The sequence below is a fragment of the Salmo salar genome, chromosome ssa03 (genome assembly GCF_905237065.1).
Source record: "Salmo salar chromosome ssa03, Ssal_v3.1, whole genome shotgun sequence".
Classification (NCBI taxonomy): Eukaryota; Metazoa; Chordata; class Actinopteri; order Salmoniformes; family Salmonidae; genus Salmo; species Salmo salar.
The window spans coordinates 13,847,353-13,869,852 of NC_059444.1; the positions used below are offsets into that span (position 1 = coordinate 13,847,353).

Sequence of the window (22,500 nt, forward strand, 5' to 3'; positions counted from 1 at the left end):
GTGGAAAGTGTGGGCTTAAGTAATGATTAGGTTTGATAGGCTACCTGAAAAGACTTGGCATGGCCTATCAGTCACCTAAGGGCAGCAAGTATCCTAGCAGTTAAGCATGCTGGGCCAGTAACAGAAAGGTCACTGGTTTGAATACCTGAGTTGACAAGGTGAAAAATCTGTTGATATGCCCTTGAGCAAGGCACTTATAACCCTAATTTACTGGAGTGGTGAAGTACTACTGTTAAACAACATATTTCACTGCATCTATCCGGTGTGTGTGACAAGAAAATATATATTTTTGACAACACATCTTTTATTTTATGAAATGTTTTACTAATGTGGCCCTACTGTTATTATTTGTGTATATATAAACAAGGTTACACTTTCTTTAACAGTGTTTCCTGATTCTTTTCGGAGTGTCTCTGTTTGAGTGAAGAAGTCCATGGTAATTGCTACACATTTTAGTTGGAGATGTCATAACACCTCTTGCTTCTAGTTGGCATTTCAGGACCATGGACAAGTAGGTAATACTTGTCCACTCCAGGAAAATGGCCACGAGAGATTAACTCCAGATACATTTCCAAATTCTGAATAAATTATCTGCTGGTGGTGAAAAACGAACGGCGCCCTAAAACTCAAGGAACGCAAAAAAAGGCTACAAAAAAAGAGAGTGCTTTCCTCCTCCCAAATTGCCGATTGCATAGGTTCAATTTTTAGGAACGGGATTACAATGCTTTCTACCCTCGGATTGGCTTGCCTGAGTATGACACTTCTATGATGTTGTCAGGTTGCGCGCAGACCTACACAGCTCTATCCATACCTTTGAACTTGGCTACGTTTGGCTCCCATTCACGCGCCTCTTCACATTCTTGAGTTTGCATTGCAGGCAGCTTTCTTTTCTTGAGAAACACACAAGAGATTCAACTCGCATTGGAGCACCAGTTGCCACCGGGTGTAGTCGTGTTTTTTTAACAGAGGCATTTGTATGAACTTTTATCTTTAAACTCTGTTAATTAGCCTTCCCAATTTGGATAGGCTGCGTTTTCTCTCCTGTGCCACATCTCCACACTAAAGGAGCATGAGCAGTTGGTGAGCTGAATACCAACAACTAAATCTATAGATCTTTATAACTTTGGTTGATGTTGATGCGCATTTCACCGTGCGCTATTGAGATGGCAAAACCTTTGGATCACATAAAGAGGCCCATGAACGCTTTCATGGTGTGGTCTCGCGGTCAGAGACGAAAGATGTCACTGGAGAATCCCAAAATGCACAATTCTGAAATCAGTAAAAGACTTGGCGCGGAATGGAAGTTGCTTTCCGAATCAGAGAAGCGACCATACATTGATGAAGCCAAGAGATTGCGCGCGCAACACATGAAAGATCACCCCAACTACAAGTACAGACCTCGGCGCAAACCCAAGAGCTTGCTAAAGAAGGACCGGTTCCTTTTCCCCTTTCCCTTCCTCGGGGACGCAGAACATTTGAAAGGATTTTCCACCGAGTCCATTTTGGCTTCCGCTGAGAAAGCTAGAGCCCTTTTGCCGCCGACGTCGTCACCATACTCGCTCCTTGACCCAGGTCAATTCAGCACCGGTGCTGTCCAGAGGATCTCAGAAATTCCCCACGCGCTGGCTGCCAACGGCTTGTCCTATGCGCCCTCTTTGGGATACCAGACTGGCGCGTTTGGAAGTTTGGGATGCCCCAGCCAGCACACTCATACTCACCCGTCCCCCACGAACCCGGGGTACGCCTTGCCCTGTAACTGTGGCACTTGGTCGGCGACGGGTTTACAGCCTCAGGTTGCATACATCCTTTTTCCAGGTATGGCCGGCATAGACCCGTACTCCTGTTCACCACATTCAAGTGTGTGACCACATAAAGAAAAAAGAAAAACGCATGTGAATAAAATACATGAATGTTCACATCATAACTGTCAAAATAGTTTTGCTGTTGTCTCACATCAAGGTGAGCAATGGGCTATATCTACCACGCACGCGCAACGAGGACCGATTCTGATCATGGTAAAACTGAATATATCTATTTATTTACTGTAGATAGGTCTAAATGAATTTACATTTTCATTCTTGATTGGTTTTCCTTATTTATATGGATTTTTCGTTCTGTATTTATGTTGTATTTACTTCGTTAACTTGATGATGATATGACAATATTTTGGGGGAATATGATTTAGGTTATTTTGGCATTTAAAAAAAGGCTGTTAACAAACTTTAAATCTCAATTGTCAATATGCCTTAAAAAATCTGGATTTGTCTATTGTCAATTAAAATAGTTGTTTTTAACAGATCAGACCATATTCCTTGGCAGCTGTTCCTAGCCAGCTACCAATAAGTCAGTTTATCAGAAGATACATAGTAAACATACCAAGTCAGATAGACACCAATGAGGTACATTTTTGTCTTATGAAATGACCACATAAATAAGACTCTATCAAAGTATAATTTTGCAAACGTCATCTCACATGTTCAACCAGTGGCCAGAGGAGGGCAGGATAGACCTGTGAATCAGTGATGATTTCTAACAGAAACAGACTCTTAGTGATGTAAAATGGATGCTTTATTTTAAACTCTAATACAAAAGAATAAAGCAGTCAATCGACGCCTCTATGATTACTCATTAAACAAGTATCTGCAACATAAATGAGCAGTTTATTACAATATAATCAATTAATACCACGATGACCACTGCTACTGTGTTTTGTTAAGGTGATGGTTGACATGGATATGTTCATCTGCATTCAAATTCATCTAGTTGAAGCTGATTTATATTCAGTTTCACATTTGACCTCCTTAATGGTTAAGGAGGATTGGGGTTGAGTTAACTGATCTTAGAACAGCGTTTGAGGTCAACTTCTCTTCTAGCTTTTAGTTTGTTGATGATTTCCATTGGACCGCATTTACATTCAAATTCTGAAGCAAAGGAAGTTATTTGTTAAACCACTTATCAAATTTTAATTCCCTGCCCACCAACGACGATTAGCAAAAGCTCTCAAGATTGTGTTACCATGGTATTTTTATCAATAATGTTATTGGTCCATAATGGTCTACCAGTATTGCTTGATGAAATCCAGACTGTTTGGTTTCACTGTATAAAAACATACCCTGTACAACTTTCAGTGTGTATTCGTGTGGTGTGTGTGTGTGTGTGTGTGTGTGTGTGTGTGTGTGTGTGTGTGTGTGTGTGTGTGCTTGAGAGAGGCTGGCGATAAGAGAAGAATGGAAAGCCTCTCCTGCACAGTTGAACTGTTGACAAAATGATCATGTGATTAAAATGAGTTTCTGCTTGTTCTGAGTGTGAAAAGGAATGAGTCTTACTAAGCATCATATTAAAAGTATTGATACGGTTACATCAACAAATCATCAACACTAACGTCTGGGTGCCTATACACTCTGGGACTTACCTGATGTCATTACAGGTTGCTGCTCACTCTGAATCATTCGAGTCTCACCTAAAATCACGTCTATAAATCATCTCCATCACCTATCTGTGAAGTGTGTGCCTCTTAATATGCCGTCCTGTCTATCTATCCACCTACCTGACTGTCTGTGTCTGTCTGTCTGTCTGCCTGTCCGTGTTCTCTTAATCCATCTCTGTCTCACTAGCTTTCTTTGTGCATGTTGGTATGTATTAGTGAGTGTGTCCCTGTCAGGGTATATAGACATTACAAATGCTCGCCATGCCGTGCTATAATGGGGTTGTCTTAGCTAAAGTGATTCAGACCTCTTTATTTACTCCTGCCCAACAACGGTTGGCTCAGATGAAAGGTACCTGGTGCACCTGTCTCCACTGTGCCCACATCTCTGATGAGAAACCAAACAGGAGCGTGCATGTGAGCGTGAACGTGCACATGGTCAACCGCCCACGCCACATCACACGGCGGGGCGAAACCTCAGCAACCCCACCCTACTCCACATTAGTTCCACCACCGCCCTTTCGCCTTCCCCCTCTCTCACCCTTCTACATCCCTGTCCTACACACACACATTTCACTCACACTTCACACTCAGGAAAGTATGGCCACTGCACTCCAGACGGGTGGATTCGTCCTGGGCCTGCTCGGTGCGGCTGCCATCATCGTCGCCACGGGGATGAACAACTGGAGCGTCAAGGACCGTCAGGGGGACGTGGTGACCTCGGTGTACACCTATAAGGGCCTGTGGCAGAACTGTGAGGTGGGCACCTCAGGCTTCACTGAGTGCCGGCCCCTCTACGGCCTCCTGGGCTTCTCAGGTAAATAATGTGGAATTTATGAAACTCTTTTCCAAGTGCTTTACATTGAAGGTTTCGAAGATACTGGTTCAGGGTTCAAATTACAGATTGACTTGTATGGGGAGTTAGAGAAGAATTGGTGTGGCCATTAGTTCCTCAAAAGGTTGATCAACAATGTGTTTTCACCGAAAGTAATTACCTGTATCACCAAATTGTGTCAAGGTTCTTATTAAATGTACCACTAAACTAGAGCAAGAGTTGTAGTTCTATTTCCACTCTGTAGTAGCCTAGTGGTCTTTTGTGTCCAAACTCACACTGACACCTGGGTTGGACTTGAAACAGGGCATCACTTGAACATTTCTGACCTTGATATTGTCAAAATAATCAAGTAGATTCCTCTCATTTTAATTCTCAAGGAATGGAACATGGAACAGTTGGCCTGTATAACAACAATGGATCACGGTTTAAGAAAAAATCTATACTTATTTACTTGCAGAATAGGCTCAATCATTAGCGACATTTGAAGAAGAAAAAAAGGGAAGCTAAAAGGTTTTTTACTTATTTGACAGGGCATTTTGGAGTCTTTCTGCTTTTAAGTTTCAGTCCTCTCCTCTCCCCAAATGAACTCCCGCCCGTTTCCCTGGCCTGCTCCTATCAGTATTGACTTTAGCCCCAGTGCATTATGGTTCCATAGCCAGGCTCATGTTAGGTCAACACCATTATCACAGGCAAAAAAATTACAAAGAATCAGATTCAAAATTCAAATACCAACAGAATACATTGAAGCTTGTTATTCACATTGGAACCTCTATCCCCGGTCAATTTGACTTGTAAACGCATGGGTACTAAAACAATGAGTGGCTCATACGTCAGGAATATACATAATGATTTGTGTTGTCTTCCAGGTACCTTTCAGGCAGTGAGAGCACTGATGATTGTGGGCATTGTTCTGGGTGTAATAGGGGCCATGATAGCCCTGTTCTCCCTCAAGTGCCTTAAAATGGGCAGCATGGAAGATTCCTCCAAAGCCAAGATGACCCTTACAGCGGGGGTCATGTTCATCATTGCAGGTATAGGGACGAAAAGGTTTATATTTACACATTTGAAAATGTAGCCTTTATTTAACTAGGCAAGTCAGTTAAGAACACATTTTTATTTACAATGACGGCCTACTTGCATGTTGCTTGGAGAACAGCATTTCAATCACTTATTTCTACATGTCTCTCTCTGAACGTATGTCTTTTGGTGATAATGTGTAACCACCCAAGTCCTCAATCAATGAATTGTTAAAATAAACGTACAATTCCAGTTTCAGCGGCTTGCTTTTGTTACACTCTTATGGCCACTGAGCAATGAATTTCCTTCCTCTCTGTCAGGGATTTGTGCTATTGCTGGAGCTTCAATCTATGCTAACCAAATCGTGGCTAGTTTCATGATGACCACCTACAACCCCAATTATGGAGGAGGGATGGGACAGGGCATGGGGATTGGTGGTATGGGAGGAGGAAATATGATGCCGAGGTAAGAGTGAACTTCATGTATCTGTATTTCCATATTTGGTCATGGTATCGCTATAGACAGGCGAGTCAGTTACTGACTGTGCTTTTTCTCTGTGACAGGTACACGTTTGGCCCCGCCCTATTTGTTGCCTGGATAGGAGCAGCTTTGCTCTTATTGGGCGGGATTCTGAAGTGTGTTGCCTTCAGGGGACTACAACCAGACAAGTCAACGTAGGTTATCATTTTTACATAATTTTCTAGCTATATTCAGGTAGGCCCAAAAATGAACAATGTGATGAAGGCAATATTTTGTTTACATATGTAAATGAAAGTGAATATGCAAAATTGTAATTTTCTTGCATTTGTTCCCCCAGCTACACAGGAGTTGCTTACAAAGTCCCCCAAACCCAGAACAGGCCAGTCTATGATGACCACCATGCAGAGGATGGGAAGAGAGACAACCAAAAATATGTATAATTTCTGTATCAATAAATTTGATTCTGCATTAAGAAGCATGTATTTAAATGTTGCTTCAGAATATAGTGCTCCATTTTCATATACGCTTCCTAGATTCATTTGAAGAGTTTCAAAACATTTTACTGCATGTTATTTAAAAATGTGTATTCTGTTGTGGTTGATAGTGGGCTCCATTTTATACTGCCAGTAACTGTTTTAGTTTCACGTGGTCTTGGGTAATGTGTTATTGCTCTTTTGTCAATAAACCATTAATGTAAAGCTTTCATTTGTACAATGAAAATGCACCAAATACATTTAAAATGTTCTCCATTTCTGGAAAGCATATGTTATACAATTCAAATGTCCTACCATAACATTCAGTCAGAGTACACAATACACAGAGCCTATATTTGAAAACTCTGTGGTACATACCTGGAAACTGACATTTTATTCCACTAGGTGGCAAGAACGCTACACTCTTCGGCAAATCAAAACTCATTTACATTTAAGTCATTTAGCAGACGCTCTTATCCAGAGCGACTTACAAAAACTCCCCTCCATGTTGGACCTACACTGAGTGTACAAAACATTTAACACCTGCTCCTGCCATGACAGAGTGACCAGGTGAATCCTTTATTGATGTCACTTGTTAAATCCACTTCAATCAGTGTAGATGAAGGGGAGAAGGGTTAAAGAAGGATTCTCAATTCTTTGAGCATGTCAATAACTGCAACGCTGCTGGGTTTATCACACTCAAGTGTTTCTCGTGTGTATCAAGAATGGTCCACCACCCAAATGACATCCAGCCAACTTGACAACTGAGGGAAGCATTGGAGTCAACATGGGCCAGCATCCCTGTGGAACACTTTCGACACCTTGTAGAGTCAACGCCCTGACAAATTGAGGCTGTTCTGAGGGCAAAAAAGGGCGTAACTCAATATTAGGAAGGTGTTCCTAATGTTTTGTGCACTCAGTGTTTACCTGTCCCTTTTTGCTTTTAGTGAAAGTGGTAGACTCAGAAGTATGCACCACAGCACAAATGATTAAATTAAGTGTACGCACAAAGAGAAGACCGATACCATTAGAAATAAATACCATGAAAGACATTTTATTAATTGCAGCGTTTTTCCTCCTCCCCATACTCATTCACACACTGGGGAATCCAGTCCCTCTCCACAGCAAGACACCCAGAGAGACACACAGGGACATCAGGTCTCACATCCCAAAATGTGGTTTACTGTGAGGCCTTCATTAATGTGTGCCTCCCCAGAACATTCTCATGAGGTGAGACACTTAGATCCCCCACCCTAAGATCCCCCTGCTGACACCATTAGCAATATTAAAAAACTATACAGGGACCACTGACGGAAGGAGGAAAACAAACATTCAAAAATAAAAAGTAACAAGCACTGAAAATCTTCTTTACACTCTCTTTGGATAATTCATTCCAATCATTTTAAAGTTAACAGCAGGTATTTTGCATGTAAGTTTAAGTATTTTGATATCTTCACAAATCTACAAAACAGACGTTTTACATCCTGGCACAAAATGTATTTGGGAAAATCTACAGATAGAATTTCTTTTTTTTAAACCTGAAAATCAAACAGAGCAGTACTTCCAACACAATTAGACAATCAAATCCAAATGGTGTACAGATTTGTAGCAGGGAAAAATTTTATGATGCACTATGAATCAGTATTATATACTTCCAACTTCTCGCTCAGGAATTCCTCCACGCTATCAGTGTTCCACTTGAGGATGCTGAGTTCTTCAGCGATGTTCCCGTTATCGTCCAGCAGCTTTAGTATAGGGTCTGCGCCTCTCACATACTGAAACCAACCACACAGACAAGAGGACTATCAGGACTACGGGGCCAAGCCAGTAATCCCTTTCAATTCAACATAGCCATTTCAATGGCTATAAGATTATAAAAACTATATCCTGTGTGATATTGAGACTTTATGGTGGTGCGTGGGCTTGATGATTTTCCATACCGACAGAAGATTATGTTCCAAGACAGTCTGGTTATTATAATTCCAAAGTTGTATAAAAGCTGAGAGAAACAACTTCTTCACAGCATTTGACACTTAACTAATTCATTGTACGCAACAGGCAAGATGATCTACAATTCATTTGTACCTTAATTTGAAGACCCTTGAACATCTTCGGCTTGTCAGACCTGACAAAAGCTGTGGACAGAAAACAAGGTTAACTCATTATCGCAGCTCTACTGAATCTGTCAACTGGACAGTATTTTTTTTTTCCACAAAGGTAGTAAACACAAACAGTTGGAAAACATTCCTCGGTAATCAAGTTAACGGGACCACAGTTGTGAACGCAACTGTACAGCTGTCCTAAACACAACAGGGCCACAGAGCTCCAAGGCAACCGTACAGCTGTCCTAAACACAACAGGGCCACAGAGCTCCAAGGCAACTGTACAGCTGTCCTAAACACAACAGGGCCACAGAGCTCCAAGGCAACCGTACAGCTGTCCTAAACACAAACAGTGCCACAGAGCTCCAAGGCAACCATACAGCTGTCCTAAACACAAACAGTGCCACAGAGCTCCAAGGCCCTTCCCCAGGGTTTCCCAACTGGATTTATTTGCCAACCCCAAGTTTTCTGAGCAAAATTATTATTTTTTGGTTCAAATTTATTGTTGGATATAATTGTTTTGTTTTTTTATACCAGGAAAAATCAGCTTCATGTGATTTCAATTGGGAAAATCTGTTCCAAGTATTCCCACGCATACTAATAGAGATACATGATCATATACACATGTTAGCAAGATTTGAAATGATTGTTTTAGACAAATGTTATCCGTTTGGGCTTCTTGTGGTAAATTTATTGTAATTATGTTCTGGCCCCCCATCCATCCTCAAAAGAAAAAAAATTGGCCCGTGGCTGAATCTCGTTGATGATCCCTGTTCAACCCCAACAAGCCGGCAACAATAACAGCCCCCTCAGAACAAACTGACACCAATTAGCTTTACAAGATGGGTGATCACAAAACATTACCACACAACTCACCTTGGACTTGAGGGAACCTCCCCAACTTTCATCCACACACTTCCAGGATGGCCCCAGGGTAGAGCTGTGGAGGGGAAAGTACTGCATTAAGTCCTGTAGTGTGTACAAGCAGACGGTCAGGGTGCGGCGCAGGATGACCACATTGTTCTACTGGAGGCCACCTCATTGACTAACACACAGCTCCTAACAGCCGCTCATTACTGAAACTAGCAAAACAAATCCAGGTCTCAAGGGCCACAAGGTATGCTGGTTCTCCTTACATTTTTACCAGACTTGATTATGGCGTGGTAGTCAGCAATCGCTGGCCAGTCAATGACCTTAATTGATTAATTAATTGCCAGGTAAAAAGGAAAACCAGCAGGACTACGGCCATCGAGAGTTGTACACCAATGCAGAGGTTTATCTTGACAATCCTTTGGCCAACAAAAATATGCAGTCTTAGAAAAATCCAACTTCCTTCCTGACTATACATTTTTACACACTGATGCCCACACACAGAGAAGCTCCTGGCGGTGAATTGGCGATGATGTGATTCTGGACAGTCTGGTTCATGAACATGGTAGACTGGCTGTTCCTCAGGGTCATTAAACTGTGAACCTCTGCATATGCTCTGATGGAAGGCAGCTTTGTGGCTCACAGGTAATCAAAGCTCCACACCTACATTGAGGGGAAAAAGTATTTGATCCCTGCTGATTTTGTACATTTGCCCACTGACAAAGAAATGATCAGTCTATAATTTTAATGGTAGGTTTATTTGAACAGTGAGAGACAGAATAACAACAAAAAAATCCAGAAAAACGCATGTCAAAAATGTTATAAATCGATTTGCATTTTAATGAGGGAAATAAGTATTTGACCCCCTCTCAATCAGAAAGATTTCTGGCTCCCAGGTGTCTTTTATACAGGTAACGAGCTGAGATTAGGAGCACACTCTTAAAGGGAGTGCCCCTAATCTCAGTTTGTTACCTGTATAAAAAGACACCTGTCCAGGAAGGAAGTTGGATTTTTCTAAGACTGCAGGGGTGGCGATGATTCCTACCATGTTAGCCTTTTAAAAAAAAGTGTTAATCAATCCCTCACACTTACAGCAAACTTTAGTTTGGCACACAATAATTTGGCAATTTTTATTATTTTCATCCTCTGAACTAACCAAGATGTCGTTCCCAGTTTCAGTGCTTCTCTAAAACGCTCGGAGTAAAGACTCATTAGAATGGGCCAAAACCCTAAAGGCCATCGCTGGCTTGCTTTACTGAGCGACAGTAATATTAGCCTGCAGAGAGGCAGCAGGGCCAGAGGTGCAGCTGAAGGAGCATTTCTGGACACACACAGAGAAATGGTTGACAAAATGTCCTCCATGCTCGTCGAGACTCACATTAAACTATAAAAAGTCATTTTTACAAATGTTTCATTATACAGCAGAATGTCAAGCGTGAATAGAACATTCTACAGTCAGACAAATGACTGCGCTTATTGAAGTGAAGGCATTAGCGCGAGCGCCCTCTCCCAGGTCTCCTAAGGGTTAAGAAGAGGGGCAGTAGCCGCCGCCTTACAGTACATGTGGTCCTTTGTGGCACAGTTGGTAAGAGTGGGGCACTCTTGAGAGATCCCAAAGGCAATTCCACGGTAACGTGCCAAACAAAAATAATTGGATTTCAAAGTTTAATAAACCATAGAACTCTATGCACAAGGACTACATAACAATGTACACTGAACATTTTACAAAAACACATTTACTGGAAGAAGTGTGCAGTTTGGTAACAGAATTTTGATATAACATGAAACATCGACCAAATCTATTTTGGTTATTGAACAGAAAGTGAAGTGGATTTACACCCGGTAACAGAATTTCATCATGTGTGTCTGATCTGTACTACACAGAAATGCATGGATATGATATCCACGACTGGCACTGAGGTCCAGCGTGACGACTCAATCACGATTTATGACATTGTTTGGATGGCTGACCATCTGCGGGCTATCAAGGTCAAACACACCTTAACTTTGGCTTTCTCCAGGTAGGGGCGTTCCCACAGAACCCTGGGAGCACGGACACCGTTGGAGGTGTGAAGACAGATGAAAACTTGAAATCGACTAAATGAATGTTACTGTGTGAATTAAATTGCCATGTTTCAAGAGTTCATAAAGAGAATGTTGATACGTTCCATTGTACTGTAAGTAGGGTTGAGCGGTATCCAGATTTTTATATCATCATACTGTCCTTCACGCTATTACCGGCTTAGTGCCAAAAAAACACAAAAAAGGCCCTTCAGCGTCTATTACCAGAATGCTAACAAAATTAGCACAAGTAATAGCAAATTTCCACGAGGTTGCTAGCTAAATATGCTAATGAGCAGCAAACAAAAATAAACAAATTGCAAAGAAAGACAATCCCGCTCATTAAGTTATAGCCTACATATATAGGTTGGAGCTACGGAACGTCATTTTTGGTCCGTTTGGACATTTACAAGCGAATGTGAACGAGCGACATTGTGCAAATGAACAAAGTTGACTCATGCTTGTCTGAAGGAAGAACAGTACTGGTTCTCCAGCAGCATGTCTACATGCTGTGTGTGTGGAATCTGGAGACGCTAGGGCAACTGGTGTGCCTGCTCTGCTTGGAGAAGAGGGGGGAGGAGCAGACAGGCCAAGACCAGAGAGGAGAAAGAAACACAAGGAAATGAAGATAGCAGTGGCAGCTGGACAAATAACTCTCCAAAGGCCTTTGACTTCTCAAACAGGCAGAAAGATAACACAATATGATGGCCCCTCACCTTATTAATTGAGCCACTTAGCAAGTTAAACTAGGGGTCTGTTAACACATAATTCAGAGTTTTTCACGCAGGAAAAATATATATAAAAACGCATAAATATCTTGTTGCGTTTTGTATACGGATCTAAAATGCTTCTTATTGTAATTTCTGCTCGGCATCAGAAACATTTTGTGCTTCAGTTGCACTTTTAAACTCGGATGAGAACTCAGGAACGGGTATCAGCAGACATTTACATTTTTTTGTTGTTGACATTTTAGTCATTTAGCAGACGCTCTTATCCAGAGCGACTTACAGTAGTGAATGCATACATTTCATTTCTTTTTTACATTTTGTATTTATTTTTGTGTACTGGCCCCGCGTGTGAATCGAACCCACAACCCTGGCGTTGCACACACACCATGCTGGCGTTACAAACGCCATGCTCTACCAACTGAGCAACAGGGAAGGCAGCGCTCTGACAGCACTCTGATGTGTAGCTACTTTTCTCTAGTACTTTCCTCAGTGTAGCAAGCCTATTTTTCTCCAGTAAAACACCAGATTAACTTTAAGCAAAACATAAGGAAAAGTAGCTGGCTACATTATTCCTATGATAGGCCTAAACATTAGAAATATGATGGCCATGCATCATTTTTGCTTTTTTATTATAAGCACATACTTGTGTGGCTGCCAGCAGCGTCACACTTTGTTGTCGTTTGATGAAAATGAAGCTATTTTATGCCGAATGTGTTGCACTAATGTTTGTATTTTCTGTGAAGGAAAACTAAAGCTGCACGTCCCTGATCACCTTATTGAAGCAAAAAATGCTTGACTTTCAATATATATAAAAAACCCTGTCCATTCACTGCTCGACTAACCTGTTCCTGTTGTCTCCCTGTGTGCCATTTACAAACAAATACGTGACTGGCTCTACTGTTCTGGGGAACTACATGAGCTTCATAATGTAAAATAATGTGACATGTAAAATGAAGAAGGTAAGCGGTTTTTTCTCTTGACGCATTGCACAAGTTAACTGCAGTTATTTACCCCAAAAATTACCACATTGTTTTTCTCTTCATTTTAGTCATTTAGCCGACGCTCTTATCCAGAGCGACTTACAGGAGCAATTAGGGTTAAGTGCCTTGCTCAACGGCACAACAGATTTTTCACCTAGTTGGCTCGGGGAGTTGAACCAGCGATCTTACGGTTACTGGCCCAACTCTCTTAACTTCTCTAGGGTAGGGGGCAGTATTTTGACGTCCGGATGAAAGGCGTGCCCGTAGTAAACTGCCTGCGACTCAGGCTCAGAAGGTATGATATGCATATTATTAGTAGATTTGGATAGAAAACACTCTGAAGTTTCTAAAACTGTTTGAATGATGTCTGTGAGTTTAACAGAACTCATATGGCAGGCAAAAACCTGAGAGAAATCCAACCAGGAAGTGTGGAAATCTGAGGTTTGTAGTTTTTCAAGCGATTGCCTATATAGTATACAGTGACTTAGGGTTCATCTTGCACTTCCTGCGGCTTCCACTAGATGTCAACAGTCTTTAGAACGTTGTTTCATGCTTCTACTGTGAATAGGGAGAGAATAAGAGGTCCTGGAGTCAGATGAGAGAGAATGACATGAGTTCAGTGGCGCGCACTCACGTGAGAGTTAGCTGTGTTCCTTTTCTTTTTTGAAGACATTGGAATTGTCCGGTTGGAATATTACTGAAGATTTATGATAAAAGCATCCTAAAGATTGATGTTTGACATGTTTCTACAAACGTAAATAGAACTTTTTTTGACTTTGTCGTGACATTTTGTGCGCGCTTCCCGCATTTGGAGTAGTGAACTAAACACGTGAACAAAAAGGAGGTACTTGGACATAAATGGACTTTATTGAACAAAAACATTTATTGTAGAACTGGGATTCCTGGGAGTGCATTCTGATGAAGATCAAAGGTAAGTGAATATTTATAAATGTCATTTTTGTAATTTCTGTTGACTCCAAAATGGCGGGTATCTGTAAGGCTTGATTTGATATGAGCGCTGTACTCAGATTATTGCAAAATTTGCTTTCGCCGTAAAGCTTTTTTGAAATCTGACACAGCGGTTACATTAAGGAGAAGTGCATCTATAATTCTTTGAATAACTGTTGAATATTTTTATCAACATTTATGATGAGTATTTGCGTAAATTGATGTGCTCATTCACCGGAAGTTTTGGGAGGCAAAACATTTCTTAACATTACACGCCAATGTAAAATGTTTTTTTTTGGGATATAAATATGAACTTTATCGACCAGAACATATATGTATTATGTAACATGAAGTCCTATGAGTGCCATCTGATGAAGATCAAAGGTTAGTGATTAACTTTAGCTGCATTTCTGGTTTTTGTGACGCCTCTCCTTGCATGGAAAATGGCTGTGTGGTTTTTCTTGTCTCGGCGCTGTCCTAACATAATCTAATGTTATGCTTTCGCCGTAAAGCCTTTTTGAAATCGGACAATGTGGTTGGATTAACGAGAAGTGTATCTTTAAAATGGGATATAATAGTTGTATGTTTGAGAAATTTGAATTATGAGATTTTTGTTGTTTTGAATTTGCCGCCCTGCTATTTCACTGGCTGTTGAATAGTGTCTACCGCGGGTGGGACGCTAGCGTCCCACATACCCCAGAGAGGTTAAACGCTAGGCTACCTGCCTACACCCTACAAATATGTATGGAACAACCTGTGGCTATTTCCAAATACCCCAGTATACAGTATACCGCCCAAGCCTAACTAAGTGCTATGGATTTTTTGTTACAGGAAAACTTATTTTGTTCGTTGGATGGTGTCTACTTCAAAGAGGGAGAGACACAGGAGTGCACACCTCATTTCAAATTGAGTTGATTAGAATCTGAGTTTTCCTGTCTACTGTTTTAATGAGCAAAGTGTAAAACCACGTTAAGTCTTAGCCTATTGGTGATAGTCATTTACTCTGTTAGTCTAATGTATATCATGCATCACTGGAATTGTTTGAGTGTTAATTCTTTGACTAATCTATTAGTGTAATTCATGAAATGCATTCCTCGTTTTACAGAGTAATTCTTTGACTACAGACTTATACTTGAGTAGACCTATTGGTAGTTATTAACACGATACACATAGCACATTCTTGGGTACCACCTTGATATTGCTGATCTGCTTGCCTCAAATTAATTCTAGAACATTGGTTGCCAGGATTAGCCATTTGTATGTAGTCTCTCAATAATTGCATAACGGTGCAAGTTAGACATGTTCATTATAGTCATAGTGAGAGGTGATGCAAGGCTCGCTGTCTTCACTAGACTCCTCCAGAGACGTACAGGGCCTGTTGCATTTATTCACATAATATTGAAGTCAGATTGATACATGTAATTTCTATGTTTGTGTAATTTCCATCCACTAATGGACATTGCATACCTATGCAATATCCGGCCTTGCATATTTGGGTATTATTCTACACACTGGATATTATTTTAATGAGCTCTGCCCCCAAATGAGACCTAATTTGGTTGGTCCAGACCAGACCAAATCTGAACCAATCATAAGTGTCTTTCACAAGTTTGGATATCAAAGCACAGCACAGTAGAGTACAGTGGGTGTCATTTGTCACGATCCTATGAACTTCTCACATTGATGCTCATGGGTCCTTCTACATGGAAATGACCACACACACTATAAATGTAAGCACTCACACTGTAAGTCACTTTGGTAAAAAGGGAATGCTAAGTGGCATATTAGGATATATTACAGGACGGAGGTAATAATCAACATGTGGAATGAGCTGCTGCTCACACTTCTCTCTGTAGGCTTCCTCTCCTAGGTAGTGTTGCTAGGATACCACAGCACTCGGGTGGCATGGGGAGCTGCTTAGTTTAATCAAGCAGAAATGACAGTTCTGTACTCCTCCACTTGAGCCAACTTTGAATCTATTTGAGTAGTTGAACACATGTTAAGTAGGGATGGGACGATACAAGTATTGCAGTATGTTTTTGATGGATGTATTTTTTTTATTTCAATTTTTTTTTTTTTACACGAAGCAGACTTTAAAAACATGCTGTATGTAAAATATTGTGTGCTATACAGTAGCTTGGAAAATAAATAAATGTGACTCTGGACGACAACATAATGATGTTGGTTTCCAACATTAGGGCTGTTTTCCTAATGAAGTTAAAGCCGCTTGGTGTTTTGTTTCCTTGCCACGATACTAATGAGTATCGCGATACTGGTATCGTCAGGGCTCTAATGTTAAGGATAGTGTGGCATGGGTACAATGGGGTGGTTATTTTATTTGACCTTTATTTAACTACGCAATTCAGTTAAGAACAAATTCTTATTTTACAATGACAGCCTACCCCAGCCAAACCCTTCCATAACACGGACAACGCTGGGCCAATTGTGCTCCGCCCTATGGGACTCCCGATCACGGCCGCTGGTGATACAGCCCGGGATCAAACCAGGGTCTGTAGTGACGCCTCTAGCACTGAGATGCAGTGCCTTAGACTGCTAATAACACCTAACAACATCTGACACACTAACAACATCTGACACACTAACAACATCTGACACACTAATATCTAATAACACACTAATATCATCTTTAGCGCTAACACCCAATATCTAATAACACACTAATATCTAATAACACTAACACACTAATATCTAACAACATCTTTAGCGCTAACACCCTATCTAATAACTAATTACAATTAATAACATCTATAGCACTAACACCCAATAACACCTATATCTAATAACTACTAATATCCAATAACACCCATATCTAATAACTAATATCTAATATCTAATAACATCTATAGCACTAACACCATCTACTAACAATAACACCAAAAACACCCAATAACACCTATATCTAATAACAACTAATATCTAATAACGAATAATACCCACTTAACACAGCCATGAGAAGGGCTGAGCAATATGGACAAAAACCAATATCTATGAGACTCAAACGTTTGCTCTGGTGTAGAGCCTGAACTTACCAGAAGATACCTACCTTACCGTTACGCTCGTTCACACTGAGATGCACTTAGGCTGCAACGTAATCATGGTTACATTAAGACAGTGTGGAGCCGGAGTGAGATATAGATCGGAAAACGTACCTCAATGCAGGGATGGGATATGCCACTGTGCTCTAAATTTGACCTTTATCCACATTGCTCCATCGAGAAGATTGGAATACTGCTACTTTTTCCTGAAAAATGCCTTTTTCGTCCACATGCTAGCTAGCAGTAGCCATTATAGAATGGCACATTACGTTGAACAACAAAGGAACTGATTGGCTGACACTGCCATTCCACAATGCCAGTGGTGGCTACGGCTAGCTGCATTGAGCTACGTTTTCTGACCCATATCTCGCGCTGGACCCATGATTGTGTTCCGCGTAACAGTAGGGTCAGTATCTTCTTGCAAAGCCTGAACATGAGAATAGTTCATGTTTGTTTGGCCACAAAGGGTCAATGCACATGGTACCATGGAATCATATTCTGACATAGCTGATCACATGACTTGCATGTGTGACGGAGTCGATCCTTGCTCATACAGCTCACTACATCCTCTCATCTCATCTGCACTGGTCTGAGAAGAACTGACCGGGTGAAAGTCAGTCTATTGAGGAGCTTCCTGCACATTATTTTCACCAGGCAAGTCTTTCTAATCAGTGCAGATGGATGGACTGAGACAACGAGGATAATTGATATTAGAGGTCGACCGATTAAATTAGTCAATGCGGTGCCGGTTCATTTATCATTGAATCACAGCCTACTTCACCAAACGGGTGATGATTTAACAAGCTCTTTCGCAAAAAAAGCACTGTCTTTGCGCCAATCATTGCCTTTCTTCAAATCAATATACAAGTATATTTTTTTAAACCTGCATATTTAGTTAAAAGAAATTCATGTTATCAGGCAATATTAACTAGGGAAATTGTTCACTTCTCTTGCGTTCTGTGCAAGCAGAGTCAGGGTATATGCAGCAGTTTGGGCCGCCTGGCTCGTTGCGAACTGTGTGAAGACCATTTCTTCCTAACAAGGCCGTAATTAATTTGCCAGAATTTTACATAATTATGACATAACATTGAAGGTTGTGCAATGTAACAGCAATATTTAGACTTATGGATGCCACCCGTTAGATAAAATAGGGAACGGGTCCGTATTTCACTGAAAGATTAAACGTTTTGTTTTCTAAATGATAGTTTCCGGATTTGACCATATTAAATGACCTAAGGCTCGTATTTCTGTGTTTATATTATAATTAAGACTAGTAATTGATATTTGATAGAGCAGTCTGACTGAGCGGTGGTAAGCAGCAGCAGGCTCGTAAGCATTCATTCAAACCGCACTTTCCTCCGTTTGCCAGCAGCTCTTCTCAATGCTTGAAGCACAGCACTGTTTATGACTTTAGCCTATCAACTCCCGAGATCAGGCTGGCAATACTATAGTGCCTATAAGAACATCCAATAGTCAAAGGTATATGAAATACAAATGGTAGAGAGAGAAATAGTCCTATAATTCCTACAACTTCTTAACTGGGAATATTGAAGACTCATGTTAAAAGGAACCACCAGCTTTCATATGTTCTCCTGTTCTGAGCAAGGAACTTAACGTTAGCTTTTTTACATGGCACATATTGCACTTTTACTTTCTTCTCCAACACTGTGTTTTTACATTAATTAAAACAAATTGAACATGTTTCATTATTTATTTGAGCCCAAATAGATTTCTATGTATTATATTAAGTTAAAATAAGTGTTCATTCAGTATTGTTGTAATTGTCATTATTACAAATATATATACAAAAAAAATGTGGCCGATTAATCAGAAACAGCTTTTTTTGGTCCTCCAATAATCGGTATCGGAGTTAAAATCATCATCAGTCGACCTCTAATTGATACACCCGTTATAGATACTCTAACTGCGGTCAAACATCTTACCTTCCTGGACTCCATCTGGGCCTCCTGCTGGCAGCACTGTCTACAGACAGGCTGGATCTGGCCCAGGCTGAACTCTCCCAGCAGGTCACAGGAGCTGCACAGGAGGTTGCTGGAGAAGCCCAGCTCCCTGCATGCCTCTGAGGACAGGTCGGCTCCATAGGCCGAAAGCTGAGCAGGAAAGAACGCAGAGACATTAGATTGGTTGTCACTTAATGTTTTCAGGGGCCACCCGAGTGGCGCAGCAGTCTAAAGCTCTGCATCACAGTACTAGAGGCGTTACTATAGACCCGGGTTCGATACCGGGCTGTATCACAACCGGCCGTGATCTGGAGTCCCATAGGGTGGTGCACAATTGGCCAAGTGTCGTCCGGGTTAGGGGAGGGTTTGGCCAGGGGGGCTTAACTTGGCTCATCGTGCTCTAGCGACTCCTTGTGGTGGGCCGGGCGCCTGTAAGCTGACCTCAGTCGTCAGTTGAACGGTGTTTCCTCCGACACATTGGTGCGGCTGCCTTCCGGGTTAAGCGGGCGGGTGTTAAGAAGCGAGGTTTGGCGGGTCATGTTTCGGAGGACGCACGACTCGAGCTTCGCATTAATGTGGGGTGGTGGTAACCTGTATCTTTATTGACCTTTTATTTTATTGCTTGCACTGTCTATGCACACTAACAGGGCCCTAAACACTCACTCCATAATCTGCTTAGTCACACATATATATATATATATATACACACACACACACACACACACATACACACACACACACACACACACACACACACACACACATACATACATATATATATACACACACACCGCTACTACTCATATCCTGTTGCCTAGTCACCTTACCCCTATACATATCCCTGCACATTGTAAAAATTGTACTGGAACTGAGCAGTTCAAGTTAGAAGTTTACATACACCTTATCCAAATACATTTAAACTCAGTTTCATAATTCGTGACATTTAATCCCAGTAAAAATTCCGTCTTAGGTCAGTTAGGATCACCACTTTACTTTAAGAATGTGAAATGTCAGAATAATAGTAGAGAGTGATTTATTTCAGCTTTTATTTCTTTCATCACATTCCCAGTGGGTCAGAAGTTTACATACACTCAACTAGTATTTGGTAGCATTGCCTTTAAATTGTTTAACTTGGGTCAAATGTTTCGGGTAGCCTTCCACAAGCTCCCACAATAAGTTGGGTGAATTTTGACCTATTCCTCCTGACAGAGCTGGTGTAACTGAGTCAGGTTTGTAGGCCTCCTTGCTCGCACACGCTTTTTCAGTTCTGCCCACAAATTTTCTATAGTACCTTGACTTTGTTGTCCTTAAGCCATTTTGCCACAACTTTGGAAGTATGCTTGGGGTCATTGTCCATTTTTGAAGACCCATTTGCGACCAAGCTTTAACTTCCTGACTGATGTCTTGAGATGTTGCTTCAATATATCCACATACTTTTCCTCCCTCATGATGCCATCTGTTTTGTGAAGTGCACCAGTCCCTCCTGCAGCAAAGCACCCCCACAACATGCTGCCGCCACCCATGTGCTTCACGTTTGGGGTGTTCTTCGGCTTGCAAGCCTCCCCCTTTTTCCTCCAAACATAACAATGGTCATTATGGCCAAACGGTTCTATTTTTGTTTCATCAGACCAGAGGACATTTCTCCAAAAAGTACGATCTTTGTCCCCATGTGCAGTTGCAAACCGAAGTCTGGCTTTTTTATGGCGGTTTTGGAGCAGTGGCTTCTTCCTTGCTGAGCGGCCTTTAAGGTTATGTCGATATCAGACTCGTTTTACTGTGGATATAGATACTTTTGTACCCATTTCCTCCAGCATCTTCACAAGATCCTTTGCTGTTGTTCTGGGATTTATTTGCACTTCTCGCACCAAAGTACGTTCATCTCTAGGAGACAGAACGAGTCTCCTTCCTGAGCGGTATGACAGCTGCATGGTCCCATGGTGTTCATACTTGCGTACTATTGTTTGTACAGATGAACGTGGTACCTTCAGGCGTTTGGAAATTGCTCCCAAGGATGAACCAGACTTTTGGAGGTCTACAATTTATTTTTCTGAGATCTTGGCTGATTTCTTTTGATTTTCCCATGATGTCAAGAAAAGAGGCACTGAGTTTGAAGGTAGGCCTTGAAATACATCAACAGGTACACCTCCAATTGACTCAAATGATGTCAATTATTATATCAGAAAAAAAAGCCATGACATAATTTTCTGGAATTTTCCAAGCTGTTTAAAGGCACAGTCAACTTAGTGTATGTAAACTTCTGACCCACTGGAATTGTGATACAGTGAATTATAAGTGAAATAATCTGTCTGTAAACAATTGTTAGAAAACGACTTGTGCCATGCATAAAGTAGATGTCCTAACCGACTTGCCAAAACTATAGTTGGTTAACAAGAAATGTGTGAAGTGGTTGAAAAACGAGTTTTAATGATTCCAACCTAAGTGTATGTAAACTTCCGACTTCAACTGTATGCTTACTTAGTGTTCTTCACATTATTTTAATGTATCGCGTTTTTTTCCTAGTATTACATTGTTATTGATTATTGCATTGTTGGTTTTTAAATGAGCAAGAACGTGATTTCACTGTAGCTGTGCATTGACTAGAAAATACAATTTTAAGTTGAAACAATTAAATAAGTTGTATATAAACACATCTTGTTTATTTATCATTGAGTGGTGAACATGTAACCATTTTTAATACTTCATTTATCGTCATACACTCATGTTCAAATACTAGAACAATCGGGCTTGGTAAAATGTTCGCCCATGACTTGAACGGTATGAAGAACCGTAGCCGCTGTCTCGCCGTGATTGGCTCTTTACTTTGTCACCTGTCACATCAGTGAACGCGAGCAGTTTCCGTTTGTTTGAAGTACAGTATGAGTGGTAAAGTTTAAGATTTATTACAAGGTAATTAAATATCAGTTTTACCAAAGGTGGCTAGCTGGCTTGCTAACTAACGTTAAACTTTGTAAACCGGTGCAATTGTTTTAAGCCACGTCATTCGGTTTAATACCGGTTGCGAATGTCGCAGCAAAGAAGTGGTTATAAATCCAGTGTTGCAAAAGAAAACCTGCCATCCGATACAAGCTGAGCAATAGGCAACAAAGCAGCAAATGCATATATGTGGCTTAGCTTATTTTTTGTTAATAAACCTACCGTTTGTATGAGAGAAAGAAGCCACAGAATATACACCTCCCCCGACATTTTGGCGATTGCTTTGTTAAGGATGGAAACTGAGACCCCTTAAAAAGTAGGAAGTAGTAGCTACTGGCAAGTGCCTAATGTCCTGTAAATTGTAATATACACGTTGTTTAGTGATTATCTTTATATTCAACAAAACGAGATCATATATTCGCAAAAATAATATCTGGTTGTTTATGTTATTTGTCTAAAACTTATGATTTGTAATTTGTATTCCTCTTTTCAGATGGCAAACAGAAGGGCACCTTTAACTTCTCTTCTTTTATCGGTCACTCACAGTTACATTTCATTCGGATGTGGACAGTGCCCCCCGTGGCCAAATTGAAGAACTGTTTAAAAAATGTCCAATCGCATTTTAACAGAC

General features: G+C 40.9%; 3 protein-coding genes across 3 annotated transcripts; 2 read left to right on the forward strand and 1 right to left on the reverse strand.

Annotated features, from left to right (window-relative positions):
- The first annotated feature begins 828 nt into the window (after positions 1 to 828).
- Positions 829 to 3,602, forward strand: LOC106598900 (transcription factor Sox-14-like). The gene has a single exon (XM_014189919.2). It carries the CDS (start codon positions 1,131 to 1,133, stop codon positions 1,863 to 1,865), a length of 735 nt encoding a protein of 244 aa, XP_014045394.1. The 5' UTR covers positions 829 to 1,130; the 3' UTR covers positions 1,866 to 3,602.
- A 77-nt stretch (positions 3,603 to 3,679) lies between these two features.
- cldn18 (claudin 18) lies at positions 3,680 to 6,454 on the forward strand. Its single transcript, XM_014189917.2, has 5 exons — positions 3,680 to 4,241; positions 5,126 to 5,290; positions 5,597 to 5,741; positions 5,840 to 5,950; positions 6,094 to 6,454. Exons 1-5 carry the CDS (start codon positions 3,680 to 3,682, stop codon positions 6,194 to 6,196), a joined length of 1,086 nt encoding a protein of 361 aa, XP_014045392.1. The 3' UTR covers positions 6,197 to 6,454.
- Positions 6,455 to 7,263: 809 nt separating this feature from the next.
- LOC106598901 (selenoprotein F-like) lies at positions 7,264 to 22,394 on the reverse strand. Its single transcript, XM_014189920.2, has 5 exons — positions 22,092 to 22,394; positions 18,918 to 19,085; positions 9,208 to 9,271; positions 8,315 to 8,364; positions 7,264 to 8,004 (listed from the first exon to the last, which is right to left on the reverse strand). The coding sequence occupies exons 1-5, from the start codon at positions 22,137 to 22,139 to the stop codon at positions 7,861 to 7,863; spliced, it is 474 nt and encodes a 157-aa protein (XP_014045395.1). The 5' UTR covers positions 22,140 to 22,394; the 3' UTR covers positions 7,264 to 7,860.
- Between the last annotated feature and the right edge of the window lie 106 nt (positions 22,395 to 22,500).

Excerpts from the sequence above, each read along its gene's own strand:
- LOC106598900 (XM_014189919.2), top strand. The coding sequence starts at position 1,131 with ATGTTGATGCGCATTTCACCGTGCGCTATTGAGATGGCAAAACCTTTG.
- cldn18 (XM_014189917.2), top strand. The coding sequence starts at position 3,680 with ATGCTCGCCATGCCGTGCTATAATGGGGTTGTCTTAGCTAAAGTGATT. Across the intron at positions 5,291-5,596 it reads GGTCATGTTCATCATTGCAG|GGATTTGTGCTATTGCTGGA; the intron begins GTATAGGGACGA and ends CCTCTCTGTCAG. Across the intron at positions 5,951-6,093 it reads CTACAACCAGACAAGTCAAC|CTACACAGGAGTTGCTTACA; the intron begins GTAGGTTATCAT and ends TTGTTCCCCCAG.